This window comes from Tamandua tetradactyla, chromosome 13, assembly GCF_023851605.1.
Source record: "Tamandua tetradactyla isolate mTamTet1 chromosome 13, mTamTet1.pri, whole genome shotgun sequence".
Lineage (NCBI taxonomy): Eukaryota > Metazoa > Chordata > Mammalia > Pilosa > Myrmecophagidae > Tamandua > Tamandua tetradactyla.
The window spans coordinates 90,054,474-90,073,064 of NC_135339.1; the positions used below are offsets into that span (position 1 = coordinate 90,054,474).

General features: G+C 47.2%; 1 protein-coding gene across 1 annotated transcript in view; it reads left to right on the forward strand.

Moving 5' to 3' along the window:
- Positions 1 to 18,591, forward strand: part of DOCK1 (dedicator of cytokinesis 1) — a 564,538-nt gene that overhangs the window by 544,631 nt on the left and 1,316 nt on the right. The window contains exons 49-51 of the mRNA XM_077126402.1: positions 3,182 to 3,380; positions 7,522 to 7,675; positions 10,210 to 10,364. Of these exons, the coding sequence (XP_076982517.1) occupies positions 3,182 to 3,380; positions 7,522 to 7,675; positions 10,210 to 10,364 (508 nt within the window). The remainder of the gene's footprint in view (positions 1 to 3,181; positions 3,381 to 7,521; positions 7,676 to 10,209; positions 10,365 to 18,591) is intronic.

Genomic DNA, 18,591 nt, shown 5'->3' on the forward strand with positions numbered 1-18,591 from the left:
GTTTTTTATATTTCTGAGAAAGTAGGGGTTAGGGTGGAAATTGATGTAGAAGCTTTAGATAGAAAAGTGGTATATTGCAAATATGAGTCCACAAGCTTGGGAAGATGCGAGTGTGATTTTCCAGGTCTCCAGGAGGTGTAGCTTGCCTTCCTCCAAGGAGGCATTTATTTAACCTTTACCAGGAACTCATCTTTAATAGAGTCCAGATTTTTGTTCATCCTTGGGTTACCACCCTTAGGTACGTGACTAATGTGGAGAAAATGAGGCTTTTGGTCTCAAATGGCACAGGTTATGTGCAGAATAAAGTTCATTCTGCTGGCACTTGTGTCTCATAATGTGAAAAATTTTAAATTCAACCTCTTCCACTTGGTTCTGTGTAAACTCATCTAGATTTCACAGCACATATCTTCCTGGGCTGAAAGATGCCTGTTTACCCATTTTGTTGTTACTGTGGTTTTGTTTTTACCTGAGTTTATTATCTCAGGTTCTGTAAAACCTAGAGCAAAATCATGAAGATTTCGGTTGTGGTTTGTAATATGACGGATAGAATATCTAGTGCTTAATGGATGTTTATTTGTTGATTAACATGTATCCAGTTGGAAAAATTCAAGTCCCCAAAAATGGCTTAATGCAAAGCCAATACTGGGATAATTTAACAATCAGTTAAATTTTTTAAAAAAACTTTTTATTCTAGAAAAATTTCAAACATATACAAAAATGGAGAGGACGGTATAGTGAGACTCTGCCCCATCAGCCAGCGTCAGTAGTGATCAACTCCTGGTTGATGTTATTTCAATCTGTATTCCATCCCCTCCTCCTGGATATTATTTTGAAGCAAGTCTCAAACATCATATCATTTTATCCATTAATATTTCAGTATGAGTTTCTAAAAAGTAAGAACTCCTTTTTTAAAAATACACAACCTTACTACCATTATCACATAAAAAATTGTGTTCCATATTTTCTTCAAATACCAGTGTTTATCTCCACTTCCATCATAAATGTCATTTTTAAAAAAGATTTTGTTTGAAACAGAATCCAAATAAGATCCTCACCTTGCAATTGGTTGATATAAATCTTTTAATCAGTAGATCCCATCCCACTTCTTTTTTTTTCCTTTTACTTGTAATTTATTTATCAAAGACATAGAATGCTCATCACGCAGTGTATTCACAGTCTGGATTTTGCTGATTGCCTTCCCTTAGTGTTTCTCTGGCCTCCATAGTTCCTGCATATTGGAAGTGGGATCTAGCAGCTTGACTGGAGGCAGGTTTGATTTGGGAGCAAGATAACTTCATAGGTGGCAGCATGTTCTCCCACTCAGAGGGGTACCATGTCTGACAATCTCTCTTTTAGTGATATTAGCAGGTATTGATAACCAATGCCCAGATTCAATACCTTTACTGTTTAAATAATGTGTACACCTTAACAACAAACCCTGTTGCACTCGGGGAAACCAAAAGTAGGAGACATTGATTCTTGCTCTGGGAAGTCTGAACCTTTAAAGGATTTGAAATGCTGTTTTGTGAAGGACACTTCCCTTGTTGGTCCATCTAAATGTTCATTTCCAAGCTACATGTTCCATATCAGGAAGCAAGATTGCCTAGATGTCCTTTTTATTACAGTGATGGTTTTGTTCCAAATATTCCACTAACAAATAAGTTTAAAAGAAACCGTAATTGAGATGGAAATGTGAACGGCTTTCTGAATCTCCTTCTCACAAGGTCAGTGTCTCCCTGATGAAGCCAGTGTATTCTCCAGGTGGTCAAGTGAGTCAGACCTGGACGGTCCCTGTGGCCTGGAGCACCTGAGGGCAGGCCCCGTGTCCGGGAAGCCTGTCCCAGCAGTCTGCAGGACGGGACTGGGGTTGTGCCATTGCCTCCTAGCACAGGGACTGCCTGGGCATTGGGCAGCCAGAGGGAGGGAAGCTTCCGCAAACCCTCTGGCTTCCTAGTTTGCCTCTCTTGCTGCATGGAAATAATGTGAAGAACAGTTAAAAGGGCACATTTATTAGAAACATAATACTTTATTATTATCATATATATAATAATATAGGCTGTTTCTCCTCTACTACTGCTTGACGGTAACTCCTTTTAAGAGAGCATGTCTTTGTTGAAATACCATTTCAGTTCCTATAGTTTGAAAATATAAGATTCTAATCATAAGAATCCCTTCCATGTGAATTAGGCTGTGGGGTCTTGAAGACGTTTTTATACCTTTCACTATTTTAGTCCTCACTCCTGATTCCTTCCTGCTCCAGGGGTTGAGATCCCAGTCTTAGCATTTGACCCCTTTCTTCTCCCTCCAGATATGATTTACTAGGACAAGAAACAGGCTGGATGTGCCAATCCCACATTAAGATAGCAAATTGCAGATGCACATATATGTATACACACACGTGTGTGCACAAACTTTTGATGTGTGCTTTGGAAACTAGGGCAAGTCCGTTGGCTCAGCAGGTTAACCATGGACATGTCCACACCAAGATTTTGGCGTCAGTAGGAAAAGGGTGGTGGTATTCTCATTTTATTTTATAAGTGGGGACATCAAGTGCGTGGTGGTTAAGAGAATGTCAAGGTTCACCAGAAGGAGACAGGGCTAGAACCCAGGTCCTCACCTCTAGCTCAAGTTTTAGCTGGAGAACTGAGGTTGTCTCCATGTACTTACAAACTGGAATCTGCCTTCTTCTCACTGAGCAGTCTAGAGGGCTTTCAAATTGATGCAACACTCATCAGAGATCTTAGGCTCTCTCTCTCTCTCTCTCTCTCTCTCTCTCTCTCTCTCTTTTGGTGAATATTTCAGCAGGCATCCCTAAAAGGCAAGGGCTCCCCTTTGAAATATACCTGAAATGCCATCCTTCTCCCATAAATCAACATAATTCCTTAATCTCGTCAAACTTCACCTTTCTCCATTGTCCTCCGCGTGTCCTATTTTCTTTTCCAGTGTGTTTCTCCCAGGGCCTGGACTCAGCCTGCACGCTGTAGTTGGTGGAAAGGTTCCGTCATTCTCCCTCACCCTCCGTTTTCAGTCATTCCTTTCCTTATAAAAGTCAGCTGTTCCCAGCCACCCCTTAGATGAATTGCGAGTGACTTGACACATCTCTCTCTGCATTCACAGCCCTCTGAAAAGCAGTTGCTTTCCTATTAAGATGTCATTGACTTAAAACAAACGTTGCCTCTAGGTTTGTTCTGGAACCTCTCCTGCCAAAGAAGATGCACTCCAGGTCCCAGGACAAGCTGGACAAGGATGACCCAGATAAGGAGAAGAAGGACAAGAAGAAGGAAAAAAGGAACAGCAGACACCAAGAGATCTTTGATAAAGAATTTAAACCAACTGACATTTCCCTGCAGCAGTCTGAGGCTGTGATCCTTTCAGAAACGGTAATTTAACCGGGAATAGTCCCTCACCCTGCAATAGCTGCTGGGACCTTCCTTTGCCAATGGGGTTTTCAACTGGATTTTTTTTTTAATATGCTGTGAAATATTTATCTGAGAATCCAGGGTCTCCCTCAACCCTACCCTCCTTCAGCCAGACACTATAGGACAACCAAAGGCATCTCTTCCCTGGGGGAAGCTTGTCTTGGCATTCACACTCCACCACAGAAGGGCTTGGGCTGTGGACCTGTCCCGGCAGAGCCTGCACTTTTCTAGGCTCTCTGTAGTCTGTTCTGTCTTGCAAGATGGGTAGGAAGGCTTCTGTTGAGAGAAAACCATACTCTGTGTCTACTAGTGCCTTCCCCTGTCCCCTTCCTGGCCAAAAATCTCTAAGCAACAGTAGGCATCCAAGTGCTCTAATCTCAACTAGACCCCGAAAGCCCCTGCCCACTGCTGGACTCAGCTCTACCTTATCCTACACTGCCTCATCTGCCCCATTTTACTCTCTTGTCCACCTTAAAGATGTGTGGGGCCCTAACGTGGCACATGCTAAGGAGCTGGTCCCAGTGAAGCTCTTTCTCCCCAGTGGCTGGGACTGTGACACAGTGAGCCTGGGAACCCACACACTCTGCGTCCCAGTGCTGGGCCGGAGGGGCCGATTCTCCTGGAGGTTCACATCCATGTTTGGAGTTTGCATGCAGACCTGACACCCTGGCTGCTTCTGGGGTGAACTATATTCAGAAAGTGCTACTTGTAGACGGGAAACCAAAATAAAGGACAGGTCCTCACAGGCTCTCAGCTTCAAAGGTTAAGTAGGAATTGCTGATGTGTCCCCTCCAAGTGGATGTACATGGGTCTGTAAAATGGTCAAGAAAGTGCCTGGCCTGGGGGACAGCCCGTGACCTGGCCAAATTAGGAGGCTTGCATGACCAAAAGGCTCAGATGAGACCTGCAGTTACTAACATATATCCGTTGTATGTTCTTATCTTAAAATATCAGAGGGTGTTTTATAGCCAGGCTTAAATGCTGAACTAGACTGGCCGTCGCCTATCATTTGATTGTCCAGGCATGGGAGGCAGGCCTGGAGAACAACGTGGCCTTCTAGAGAGCAAATGCCCTTCCAAGGTCTGACTGCGGGGATGGAATGTTTCACTGGGTACTGAGGCTCGGGGCAGGAAGCAGCTAGAGCTGGCAGTGAGGTCCCAGCACTGGGACTCTTGGGGAATGGGATGGAGAGGGTTCTGGGGAACCGCCTAGCATTATCTGTCCATACTTCTAGAAGGTTGGAATGCTGGTGACCCCACTGGGGCTGGCCAAGATCACCTTCTTTCCAGCCCAGGCCAAGCATCCCCAAGTCTGAAAGCATCACAATCTGGGTAGGGAATTAACAGAAACATGTTTAGAATCTTTACTAACTGTTAGATGCTGTGCTGAATGTCTCACTTCTTTGGATTTAATGTCCATCTCAGGGTGATAAAACTGAGGGCCTCAGAGAAGTTAAACCAAGTGGCAAAGATGATTACAGTGAAGTGTGAAAAGAAGCCCAAGGACAGATGAGACACTGGGCCATCGCAGCATAGTTTCTGTCCCTCCCGGCTGTGGCCCTGCTTCCCTGCGAGGACACCTACAAAAGGCAGGGCAGAGGTCAGCCCCAGGCGAGCCTCTCCACCACTGGCCCTCAGTGCCTGCGGCCAATGCACAGGAGCGCGCCAAGTCAGAGCACAGAGCTGCAGCCTCCCTGCCAGCATCTGACCCAGTCTCAGGATGACCGCGGCTGCAACTCCAGGAGGCCAGAAATCTTTACTTCTTTCTGTGGCTTAATTTGTTTTTCTCAGTCAAGCCCAGCCCCCCGTTGTTCCGCAAAGGGGCCTCCACTTTCCAAATGGCAAGTGCCCACAGGGGCTGTGAGTAAGGGTTAGGCACCTGGAATTTCCTGTGCAGAAGCCTCCAGATGCTGTGACCAGGCAAAATCCGTATCTGCCAGGATTCTCCAGAGAGTAAATGATTTTGTAATGGGCTCACACAACTGTGCAGGGGCTAGCTAGTCCAAATTTGGTAGGACAAGGCAGAGGTAGAAATTCTAGTAGGAGTGAAGTTGAAGTCTTGAGTTCAAATTCCTTAGGCTGGAAATTCCGGAAGGAGTGGAGATGTGTCCTGAGGCACAATTCCTTCTTCTTTCTGGATCCCTCAACTCTTGCTCCTAATGCCTCTACCTGGTTGGATGAGACCGACCCCTCATCTAGAGCCATCTTTTCTACTTACAGTCAATTGATTGTAGTCACTAATCCCATCCACAGAATACTTTAGCAGTAACAATGAAGCCAGTGTTTGACCAAACAACTGGACGCCATAGGGCCAAGCAGGTGGGAGAGTGGGGCCAATGTGAGCTGTTTTATCAGAGCCAAAGCAGTTGCCCCATCTTGTGGGGGGCCAAAGCCAGAGGCTCCTAGCGCTCCCCAGTACCATTTTCTGCTGCCCTCTGCATTGCTTTCTCTCCGACCTGGCCTCTTGGAAACCCTGGAAAGGTTTTCTCTAAATACCCCTTGGGGGAGGGGGGTTGGGTTCCATTTTCATACTTGATTTGCATCATCCATAATTTCTGGACCTTGAGCTGAGCCTCTCAGAGCTGGGAGCATCCAGCCAGCGATTTGCATCCCACTCAGGAATGCCTCCTTCCACCGTGGCTCCAAGCGTACCCGCTGTGGGACGAGCAAGATGGGGAAGCACTCACCTTCCTCTCATACCCCCACGAGCCCACGCCCACCCAAGCCCTCTGAGAGCCCAGAGTTTAACCACATGTTTAACCACATGCAGACCTCCTGGGGTCATCACGCTGTTCTGCAGATGAGGGCAAGGAGTAGGCCAGCTGCCTGTGGCCCTGCATGGCCTCAGCCACCCCATTTACCAAAGGGCCTAAAGCTTCCTGCCATGCCAAAGTCCCAACCCCTCCTTCCAGCCTCAGTAGACCCCACTAGACCTGCCTTCCAGGATGGCTTGCTCTGTCACTTGCCCAAGCCAGCATGGCCCAACTGCCAGCGCTGGGCCCAACTGCCAATACAGGGCCCACTTGCCAATACAGGGCCCACTCTCCAGGCCTAGAGCCCACCAGCCAGGCCCAAGGCCCACCTACAGCTCCCAGCCCATGGCTGTCTTCCTGGAAGGAGAATCTTGATTTTCCTTTTCAGCTGGGTTAATAACTTTTCTAATTACTCCTGCTTCAGTGTATTTTGTAATTGCTTGTGTTCCCCAAGGCCTAATGATCTGAGACCAAGTTGTATGAAATATACAAATAAAACGTACTGATGTAACAAACACAAGAAAATGGCTTAGATGGAAAAGTCAAGTACATCTAAAAGTCAGAGAGAGCAAGAAAAATGCAATGAAATATAGAGAAAATGAATACCACCCAGCAATAGGTAATGTGACAGAAGAAATGGGAAATTGTCTTAGTTTCCAGGGGCTGCTGAGATAAAGCACCGCACACAGGGGAACTTAAGACAACAGAAATGTATTCTCTCAAGGTTCTGGATGCCCTAAGTCGGAAATCGAGGTGTTGGCTGCCCTCCCTCTACTGTCTGGGGTGAGGAACATTCCATGCTGCTCTCCTGGCTTCTGGCAGGAGCAATCTAAGCATTCTCTGCTCCAAGTGTCACCATCTTCCCTTCTGTCTGTCCATCTGTCTCCTCGCCCCTTCTCATAAGGACAGCAGTCCTATTGGATTAGGGCCCACCTTAGTCCCATAACATCCAATAACATCTTCAAAGACCATATTTCCAAATAAAGTCCCCTTCCCAGGACCAGGGGTTAAGACTTGAACATGTCTTTTGGGGGGAGTGGGGGGTCACAATTCAAGCCATAGCAGAAATGAATAAAGAAACTCCTGGCAAGTTTCTAAACCTTCATGTGTATGCTGAGAAAAACCAAAGAATTATAAGCTGGGCAGGGACAGAGCTGAGCAAGTCATTTATTCCAGTCCTGCCCCTCTGGAGGGTTCCCAGCGCCCTGTCACCTGGCATTTGTGTGGCCTACAGTAAAGCTGTCGGGTGTACATTTGTGGCCAGCAGCATGTGACATTATATAGTCTACCCTGAGTGTGCAAATGAGTGGCCGTGACGCTCTGACTGTCCTCTCTGTCCCGCTGATGTAGATCAGTCCCCTGCGGCCCCAGAGACCGAAGAGCCAGGTCATCGGCGTCATCGGAAGTGAGAGGCGCTTCTCGGGGTCGCCGTCGCCCCCGTCCTCACAGCACACGCCCCCTCCCGTCACGCCGAGGGCCAAGCTCAGCTTCAGCCTGCAGTCCAGTAAGTAGAACATGCTTCACCTCAGCTCCTGGCCCCGCTCTCTCCTTAATTGAAACCTCTAAAGTTCGCACCACCTCCTGCCCGGGCAGCAGCCTGAGATCTTCCATAAGCACTTCAGTTACCGCGAGGGTCGCTCAGAACTAGCTGTGGAATCTGGATTTCAGCAAATCAGGCCAGAAATGGGCTCCTGAGTTGGGACAGGAAGTGTGGGTCCATCCCATGCTCACGAAACTCCCTGCATTTGAAGGACAGACTCATAAGCCATGTGAGAAGTCCCCCTTGTACTGTCCCAGGGTGCAGAGCCTGGCAAGGGCCTGGGGTCTTCCTGTGTCTAGGCAGAATGGAGCGGGTAGGAGCCTTCTAGGCTGTGTGGAAGGGCTGGGGTCAGATACTGATTTTTTCAGACGTTGCCCAATTTCAGTGGTAATCCGGCCTCCATCACCGAGAGGAGAAACCTTTGCTGGAAGCAGATGGTAGGGTATAAGGGCAGCTGCTGGGCAGAAAGGAACCCCACTCTCCATCCTGTGGCTGGAGGGCAGGGAGCCCACAGCAGGGGAGTCCATGCACTGCGTGGTCTAGGTTGTAAAAGAGAGTGGACAACTGTCCTTTGCACCCCCTTTTCCTCTTGCTGCAAGGGAATCAGTAGTGGCTCTGAAGAGTATCAGGTGGTGAGTCACCCTGCACTGTGGATGGAGCTTGTTTGAATGGAGAACGAGTTTTCTTAGCAGTGGAGAGGAGATGCTCTCCCAATCCCTATGCTATTAGCACAGGAGCTTTTTCTACAAGTATTAAAAATGTTTGCGTTTATTTGTAGATGCATTAAAAATAAAAAATTTGGCAACATATATATATATAACATAAAATTTGCCATGTTAACCATTTTTAAATGCTCAGTTGAGTGGCATTAATGATGTTTACAACGCTGTGCTACCATCACTACCATCTATTACCAAAACTTTTTCATCATCCCAAACAAAAACTCGGTACCATTTAAGCAGGAGCTCAGTTTTTTTCAAACCCTGGCTGCTAGTAACCTCTAATCTTCCTTCTGTTTTTAATTTTCTCCTTTTAGTTATTTCATATCAGATGAGTGAAATTATACAATATTTGTCCTTTCCTGCCTGGCTTATTTCACTTGGTGTAGCATCTTCAAGGTTTGTCTGTGGTTTACGTGTAGCAGAGCCTCATTCCTTTTTATGGCCAAATAAATATTCCATTTATGGCCAGACCACCTTGTGTTTATCAGTTCATCCATTGATGGACACTTGGGTTGCTTCCACCTTTTGGCAATTGTGAATAATATTGCTGTTCGGTGTGCAAATATCTGTTCGAATCTCTGCTTTCAATTCTTTGGGGTATATCCCTAGCAGTAGGATTTGCCGGGTCCTCTATAATTCTACACTTAACTTTTTGAGGAACCACCAAACTCTTTTCTACAACAGCTACGCCATTTTACAGCCCACCAGCAATGCATGAGTGTTCCAGTTTCCCCACATCCTCATTAAAACTTGTTATTTTCTCTCGTTTTAATAATAGCCATCCTAGTGGGTATGAAATAGTCATTATGATTAAAATTGTTTTTTGTTTTTTTTTTTAATATTTAAAAATAGGCACAAGTCCTGAGGACAACCATTTTTCCAGAAGCCTTCCTCTTGCTGCCATCAGTTCCATGGCCAGGCTTCGTAGCAAATGGGCAGAATTCTCTTTCTGTGAAGCCTTTTCCCAAGGCAGGATGTTTTTCATCAGATGGGGCCTTGGGAGTCGGGGGAGGGGAGAACCTTTAAAAGAGAGCCATGGAATAAAAACGTCAATTTTTCTGTCTTTAATAGAAAAGAAAAACAAATTATTTCTAAGAGTCTCAACAAGGGTTGAGAAGATATCCTGTCTTGTGATTATTCCTCTGTCTGAAAACTGCCACTTTTTCAGTTGACTTTAAAAATCAGTTGCATTTCCCTTTGGCTTATTTAAAGGAACAGCCTCAGTAATTGCCACTGCCAAGAACCTGATTTCACACATCTGTGGGCTCTCCTGTGGGGAGATGTGAAAGGTGCTGACCAGGGGTGTGCTGCATCACTGAACCTAACCTAGTAAAGCTCTCCAGGTCATCCCCGCGGGAGGCTGGAGACGCGCAGTCCTGGCTGGACTTTGGAATGACAACTGCGGACGGTCCCTGTGCCGTCCAGCCATTTAAACGCCACCGAGGCCAAGAGGCCCGAGTGGGGGATCCCAAGGGACTCTGACTGGAAGGAGCTGTTTGTACAGCGGATTGATGCTTCGCCTGGAGCCCCAGATTTAAGCATTTTAGACTATTTGGTATTCTCTTTCTAGATTGCTCTTTCCGGCCGTTTGGAGGGAGCGCCTCTGCTGCCCTGCGCCCCTGGCCACCCTGCCCTGCTCCACCGGAGGGGTTCCTGCAGGATCCGGGGCTCCTGCCTTCGCCGCCGCCCGCCAGGAGCACCTGGGGCAGCCCCGGGCACACACAGGCGCGTGTCGCATGTCAGCGGCGTGGGTTTAACCAACTCCTCATCTTCCAGGTTTGGAGCTGAACGGAATGACCTGCGGCGTGGACGGGCCCGACGTTCCGCCCCCCCTGCCCCTCAAAGGCAGCACGGCCGACTACGGGAACGTGATGGAGAGCCAGGACCCGGTCGGCCCGCCAGCACCCCCGCCCCCGCCTCCACATCACAGGGTAAGACGCCCGCCACCTCGCTCCGGTCCGCGGCGGTGCATGAGAAAGCCCAGGGCGGGGCTAGGCTGCATTTTCTCCACCGTATTTTTTATTGCGTAACATTTGCTATTTTAATTACCTTTACAATGCTGTTCTACCTTCGCCACCACCCATTACCAAAGCACGGCATCACCCCTAACAGAAATTCTGCCCGCTAAGCACTGACTCCCATCCCCCTCCCTCTAGCCCCTCCTAACTGCTGACCTATTTTCCGTGTTTATGAATTAGCTTTCTCTAGATAGTGCCTGTAAGTGGAGTCCTACAGTATCTGCCCTTTGGAGGCTGGCTCAGTTCACTTAGCACCGTGTTTTCTTGGTGCTGCAGCGTGTTCCAGAACACCATTCCTTTTCATAGCCGAATAGTATTCCATCGTGTGTATAGACCACATTTTCCTTTCCATTTGTGTGCCCACTCAGGTGGTTTGTAGCTTTTGGCTGTTGTGAATAATGGTGCTGTGAACCGTGGTGTACAAGTGTGTGTTTGAGTCCCTGCCTTCGGTTCTTTTGGGGGTGCACCCTGGGTGAGATGCCCGGGTCCTATGGTAGTTTTTTGTTTAACGTTCTGAGGAACCGCCAGCTGTTTCCCAGTGCAGCTGCACCATTTCACTTTCCCACCAGCAGTGCACAAGTGTTCCCTTCTTCCACATCCTCTCCGACACTCCTTATTTTTTGTGTCTAATAATAGCCATGCTGGTGGGTGCAAGGTGGTATCTCGCTGAGGTTAGATTTGATTTTAAGGAGATGTCAAGGCTATTAGAGTGCTGGCATGTGGTTCTGTTCCATGCCCACTGTGAGGAAACCTCATGCCCATGTCAGCCTCTGGGGGAGGGAAAGAGGGATTCAAGGTCAAAACGGTTGTCATCCCCATGGAAGTGAAGCAATTCTCATGAAATTTTGACTTTGAGAAGTGGGTTCCATGTCTGTCTGAGTTGGGGTAAGGAGCTGGTCAGGGTCCCTCCGTGTGGGAGGGATGCTGTGGCCGCCACCTTGCCCTTGAGGTGCCTTTGAACGTTGCCTGTGCCTCATGCCAGCAGCTCCTGGAGGGGTTGGCCATGCTGCCTGGAGGTCTGAGACAAGGAATAGTTTGCTCCCCAGGTCAGGGCACATCCTGGTATCCTGAGTCTGTGTCCTCGCTGTGCGGCCAGCCCTGAGGGACCTCTCCGTGGTCGCCTGGGGGTGCTGGCATGGCCTCCTCCAGCCCCACTGGCCTGGCTCAGTGCGAGCAGCTCGCTCAGGTCCCCGGCAGCACTGGCCGCCTCTCCAAGGTTGGCATCTCCTTGGAAACTATGTGGTACCATTTAGCCCGTCTCATGTGCTCTCAACTAAATGGCCTCTGCGACAGGCCACAAATGCAAATATTAACTTAAAGTATTCAAAAGCCATATAAGCCTGTGCCTCTGTGTTAGCAGTGGTCACTTCTAGAAACATCCTTCTCAGATCCACTGCATGTCTTCTCCTGGTTCTGGGGGCTGCGGTCGTGTCCCCTCCCCACTGTGGGTCCTGGGCAGGTTCTCTGCCATCTGCCCACCACACAGAGAGGCGACATCCATGCAGGAGAAGAAGCGTGGGTCATGTCCCAGGCATGTGGGTGAGCAGGCCCGCTGCTTCCTGGGCTGCTGTACACACAGCCTCACACAATTAAATCAGTTTGGGCTGAAGAATAAAATATTCCTGTTCATATTTGTGCAGATATTTTGCTATTCGGGCTCAATAAAGTAATTATATGGAAACAGAACTCCTGTGGAGCATTGAAGACATGAGATTGTTATGTGGTTCACTTGGTTTTTTAATTTTTTTTTTCATAATGACAAGGTGTCCCCTTTTCTTTTTCCCTTAGAAAATGACAAATTCTAGATGCCATTTGTTCTGTCTTTTTTTTCCTGGAAACTTTTTCACTGTATTCTCTGCAAAGTTATTCTCTCCTTATGTGACAATGGAAGAGAGAGGGTGTTTATTTAAAGTATATACACATATGTTTTTTTAATCTGTTTATTTGTTTTTAAATAAGCCAAGATAAACATAACATAAACATCATCTTAACCATTTTAGGTGGACAATTCTTTGACATATAAGTACACTGATAATAATGTGTAATTCTCCCCATCTATTTCCAGACTATTTTCATCTTAAACCAAAACTCATACTCATTTAGGAAGAACTCCCCATTCCCCCCTTCCCCACCTCTGTAGCTGCTTTCTTTTTTATTATTCCTTTTGTGTAAGAAAGAACAAGCCTGGGATTTATCTTTGATATTAAAGGGACTGGGTGTTCTTTCAATGCCCCATGCCTTTTAAATGGACCCTCTCCCCTTGCGGTGCTGCAGTGGGGGTCTGCCCCACCAGACGGAACCAGGTGACCTCGGCCAGAGGCCTTCTCAGGAGGCTGAGACAGTTTGTTGCATCTAGGGAAATGCAAGCCTGACCTTCCTGGGGCACTGGTAACTATACATTAGGGCAAAAAGAAAGGTAGAGAGTCCAGTGAGGGACAGGGGACATTGGACTATGTTGGGTGCTGGCATCCTAACAGCTTAGCAATATGTCACATCTTTTTGTTTTTATACCTGAGCTTCTAGAAACATAGAAATGCCCCCGGCCCTCCCTACCCCACTGACCTGGAAATTCTGAACTGGGAAGTATGCCAAAGCCTGTTTTTGCTACAAATCAACTTGGGGTGACATTTTTATCGTCTCAGTTTCTTCAGCACACCACCAAGGACATCATTCTAAGTTACCGATGATGTGTGCTGTTGATCAAGTAAGGGACTAATACATAACTAGCTTGGATTCAATTTATAAAGGGGTTGTACATTCAACTAGATCAATTGCCCAACTCTCCCTGCTATTTCTTTCTTGTTGAATTTCTCTGCAAGATGAGAATACGCTCGGGTCCCATGGCCATGGTCAGTATTTCACAATCCGTCAGAAGCAGTCGTGCTGCCAGAGGTGCCCCCTTGACACAGGCCTTGCTCACCATGTTCAGACATGCTCCTGCGTCTGCCATGCGGTGGTGATGAGTGATCTCCTGTCCCTCTCATTGATCTCCTCAGTCTTGGAGCCAACTCCCTCTCTAGGTGTTGCCACTTCTAGCTGTCATTTCTTGGAAAATGGCTCTTAAGACCAGTAATCTGGGCTATCATTTTGCTTAATAGTGATAACCCTGACATTCTCACTTTCACACAAAGGGAACGTATAATCACATTTCTATCAGACTGTGTCTGGCTGGGTCCTCGGCCGCTCCCCACTGGTCTATCAATGTAGTGTTCACATGCTAACAAACAAGCCGTTTGATCAGGCCTGGAAGTGAGCGTTTTTAACCATCCTTACCAACCTTTTAAAGACTTGAGTTGATCTTTTTTTACTTCCCTTTTTATAGCATCTAAATGTCATATCAGTTCTATTTTCCACATGTATTCTCCTCTCTAGGTTATGTTACATCCTAGGTCATTTTTGTCTTTACCTCTCTGTGAGTCAGGAGGAAATTTGGGCAAGAGTGAGAGACAACTGCGTCACACTTTTGTCCTTGAAAACTTCTTTTCTCACTTCGAGCTAAATGCATACCTCCACTGAGAGGCACTCAAAAATCCACTCTTATCCTTTGTTGGATGATAGAATTCTGTGGATTTCGTTCCAATTAGTTCTTCCTATGGTACGCTCACACTTACCCAGGTCTGTTTATCCATTAATTCATTTATTCTTTGGTTCACTCATTCACTCACTTATTCATATATTAATTCATTTACTCATTCATTTGTTCACGCATTCAATTAATTCCTTCATTTACTCATTCAGTTGTTCATTCATTTGTACTCTCACTTAATCATTTGTTCATTTACTCCTTTGTTCATTCATCCACTCACTCATCTGTTCTCTCCTCACTCGTTTACTTGTTCAGTCAGTGCATATTTACAGGCATCTACTGCTATCCGTTAGGTGTCCTACTGGGCACGGGAATGCCAAGAACAACAGGACAACTGTCTTCCGTCATTCATACCCTCAAGTCCATTAAGCAGGGATTTTTGGTTTTTGCTTTGTATCATCTGTACAGTAATAAATTCATCTTCTTGCTCAGGACTCTAAGGTAGGCAGATAAGGTTTACTGATCCCTGCTCCTGGGCATTTTTAATGAAGGAAGAAGAAGTAGCTGCTATTTGTTGTTACCCTGTTCAGTGCTTGTGCTTTGACCCATTTTGTCTCACCTCATCTTGTCAATAATCCCGCAGGAAGTCATTCACAGATGAGGAGCAGAGGCGCTGGGAGCTGACATACTTTCCCAAAGCCCACACAGGTTACTCTAAGTTCTGTTCTTTTGGAGAAAAATATCTCTTCCTTACATTGCTACCCAATGTGATTCCTGAGCCATTTGAAGGACATAGTATATTTATTGCATGCATATTGTATCCTCACCCCAGTCTTTGCAGATGGTCCACCGTGTTCGATGCTTGAATTGAGGTGGACAGTCTTGTGCATTCAGCAGCCCAGCCCACCCGGTCACCAACATCCAGCTCTGGAAGCTCTCCCCAAGACCAGCCCTGCCTCCCCAGCTCGCCTTGCTGTTTCTGCTGCATTCTCCAAACCCCTTGCCATGCCCACTTCAGAAGTGCCTTGGACATTTTAGTGTGCAAATAAAACAAATGGGAAGGGCCTGCTCAGTAGTGTACCACTTTGGAAGTTCCAAAGACAGCCTGAGATGCAGGGAAGCTGACCATGTTTTACCAGTCATTGCAGTTTCCATTTGTGTCCCCATTCCTATAACTAGAGGTTTCCATTTCCACTGAAATGACTTTCCGGACACACACAGGGGCATTCAGATGTCCATGTACTATAGTGCCATACACAGAGCTGGCCCTGAATAAGAACGAATGAGTGACCTGAAGAGCGACTGATAAGATCAGTCCTTTCACCTTTTGGCTTCCTCGTCTGCAAAAGGGGCTTAATAAGAGCTCCTCTTTCAGAGAATGTAGGGCACATGTCAAACACATAAAACTGCACAGAGCAAGGACCTCCTAAAATGCTAACTCTTATTACCACCGTCTGCAGCCTCATTCTGTCCTCACTGCCTCCCAGGGAAGGATTAAAATGCTCCCTCAGGACAGTTTTATTGGGAACTCCCTGAAGCCAGAGCCTTAGCCGTAGAGCTGAAGCAGCTGCACCTTCTCCTTCATTCCCTGTGATTTGTGGCCCAGGCCAGTAGCAATGCAGGAAACTGTTGGAAAGATGGATGGGGGAAAGGACAGCCATAAACCCTCAGACTAGGAACTAAAGGGATTCAAACATGCAGAATGGTTTTGAGAAACCAAGACGCCAGAGTAAGTGTTTGTCTATATTGAACCTGCAGCACAAAGAAGGGGGGGAAATGCCCAAACGTGTGTCATGCGTTTGTCCCTCAGTGCTGTAAATGCAGCAGGGAATCCAGATCGTTTCCAGCTCAGGCGGTGCACAAGCCTACAGTGTCCTTGAGTTTCCCAGGTCTGTCTTTTATTTATTTATTTTTTAGCTTCCCAAACCCACTTAACTCTTTGAAAATCCACCATTTCACATTGTTTTATTTATTTATTTTTAATAATGCAATCTAATCCTCAAGTGACCCATAAGAGAAGTGGCAATTAAATTCATGAATTTTTTCATGATTCATGAATTTTCCTGAATAATGAGCCATCATTATAGTAGAAATATTTTATATTAAGCAAGATACTTTTCAAGTTAAAGAAGTAATACATGAACACAGTAAAATAAATAAATAACATTCAAACTGTACAAAGAGCATAGAGGGAAAAGCAATTCCTCCTCCCAGTAGAGCTGCCGCCCACCCCCCATCCCTTACCTGTTTCCCCAGTGCAAGCGTTACTACCAGGTTCTTATAATTTCTTTTGAATTGTGTTGCAAACCATGGGCTGATGCCTCATTGGGATTCTGTCTCCCTGCAGGTCTGTGTTTCCTACACACAGACATACACAATGCAGAGAGGGGAGGCAGGGACCCAGAGTGGGTAGAGCCCCAGCTTGAATCTGGGCTCTGCCACTTGCCAGCTGTGTGACCTTGAGCAGATGACCTACCCTCCCTGAGCCTCGATTTCCCTCAGCAGTCAAAGGGGGATTATAATTCCTCTGAGATACTATGTGGATAGGACTGAATAGGAGCCCTGTTCTGTGCCTGCACACAGCAGGTGCTCAGTGGTGCCTTCTCTCCTTTAAAGGAGAAATTGAACCTGCACATTCAGCATAAAGCTGTGTGTCCTGTTAATGGCTTCACTGCAGCAGAATTTTATGAGTGAGACTGAATTGGGACAAACTCATTGTGAATTAGGGGGGAAAAAAGCGTTATTTAATAAATTTCAGGTACCTAAATTGGACCACACAACATTGCTTAAAGGGATATCCCTTAGGGGACTTTCAAGGCATATCCACTCTGGTCTTGCCTACTCTCCTCGTTCCTTCTTGTCCCTGGTCCCCCTCCCATTCCTCATGGGCCCTGCACCCCCACTTCTAGCTCATCCTCTCACCCACAGCTTTGACTGCCATCTCCACCAGGCCAGGAGGTCCACCTCTCCTTCACCCACCTTAGCTTCTGTACCGAGTTCCAAATTGAGTTTCCAATTATCCTTTGAACATTTGCTTGTTCATTTGCTTGTGATTCTTCTATAGGCTCTTTCAACTTAATGCATCCAAAATTAAACTCAGTGTCTCTGCTCTCCCCTTCTCCCTTCATCCCCCCCACTTCCATCCAGATGCTTTTCCTGCTTTCCTGGGTTGGGTTAACTTCCCCATGGCACGCTCGATGGCCACCCTTCCCCCACCCCAAGCTGCAGGGTTTGTCTGCAGCATCCCAGGCAGCAGAGGTGTTGTCATCCAGACCTGGCCCTCACCACGGCCCATCTTCTGACTCGTCTCATGCACCTGCAGACCCCACCTGACAGCCACTCTGCCACCTGCTTGCTTGAGATACACCACCCCAAACCCAAGCTGAATTGTGCCTCTCCTTGGCTCAGAGACAAAGGGCCTCCTTTCCGACCCCTGGGGCTCACATCCCTTCAGGATGTGCTTGCAAATGCTTCCTTTTCACAGGGTCCCTGCCAGCTCAGCCAAGGGCCCAAGCTTCCTTGTTTGGGGGGTGGGGTCCCAGACCTGTCCCCTCCTCAGCCTGCACATATACAGGATTCTGTGCCCGGGGCTCCCTTTTCCCAATTCGTTTTCCCCTGTGGAAACCCTGTGTGCCTCCAGGCCTGTCTCCAGTACTGCCCCTCAAAGTACACCTGCCCATCCCACCTCTGAGGCCAAAGCCAGCTGCCATCCACTTGTCCCCTCCTGCTCCTAGAGCCTGAGCTCTGGGAGAACAGAAAGCCATACCGTACTGTGTCAGTCTCCTCCTTCCTGATTCTCCAAGTGCTAAGCCCTCAGCAAAGTGCTGCCTAGACATAAGCTATTATACACGAGAATGACCCTTCCTAAATGACCCTTCTAGGGGAAGAGCCTTCTTCTCTCTGGCAAAGTCTCTGCCTCCCCCTAACCTGGGCAGTTGGGAGGGGCCCCTGGATCCTCCTAGAAAGAGACTCAGCTGACACAGTGCCACATTGCCTGGGTGGCTCTGAGTCCTGCTTTGCCCATTTTCACTTGTTCTCAATCATTAAACTGCCCATTTCTGGAACCCTAAGGTTCCCCCAGAAGTCCCTGGGTCAATTGTGTCTTTTTTTTTATCTCAAATTGAGGTGAAATTCAGAAGACATAAAATAAACTATTTTAAAGGGTACAATTCAGTAGCATTTAGTATATTCACACATTGAGCTTCCACTGCCTCTATACAGTTCCAAAACATTTAATAACCCGCAAAGGAGACCCTGTGCCCACCAGGTGGTCACTCCCCGCTCTCCCCCCATCCCCCAGCAACCACCAGTTGGCTTTCTGGACATAATCTGTGGCCTTTTGTGTCCCACTTATTTCACTTGGCATGCTGCTTTCATCCAGGTTATAGTATGGCACTCCTTTTTTCTGGCTGAATAGTATTCCATGGTGAGTATGTGCCACAGTTTGTTTCCCGTCCATCCATCGATGGACACTTAGGGACCAAGAGCACTTTGACATAAAAGGCTTCACAGAGTGCAGTGGTGGTGCTTCTCTGGGGTGTGGTGCTTTGTGCAGGATAGCTAATCAGAGATGACAGACAGGCCTGCCGCTGTCCCCGCAGACCTCACGTGCCT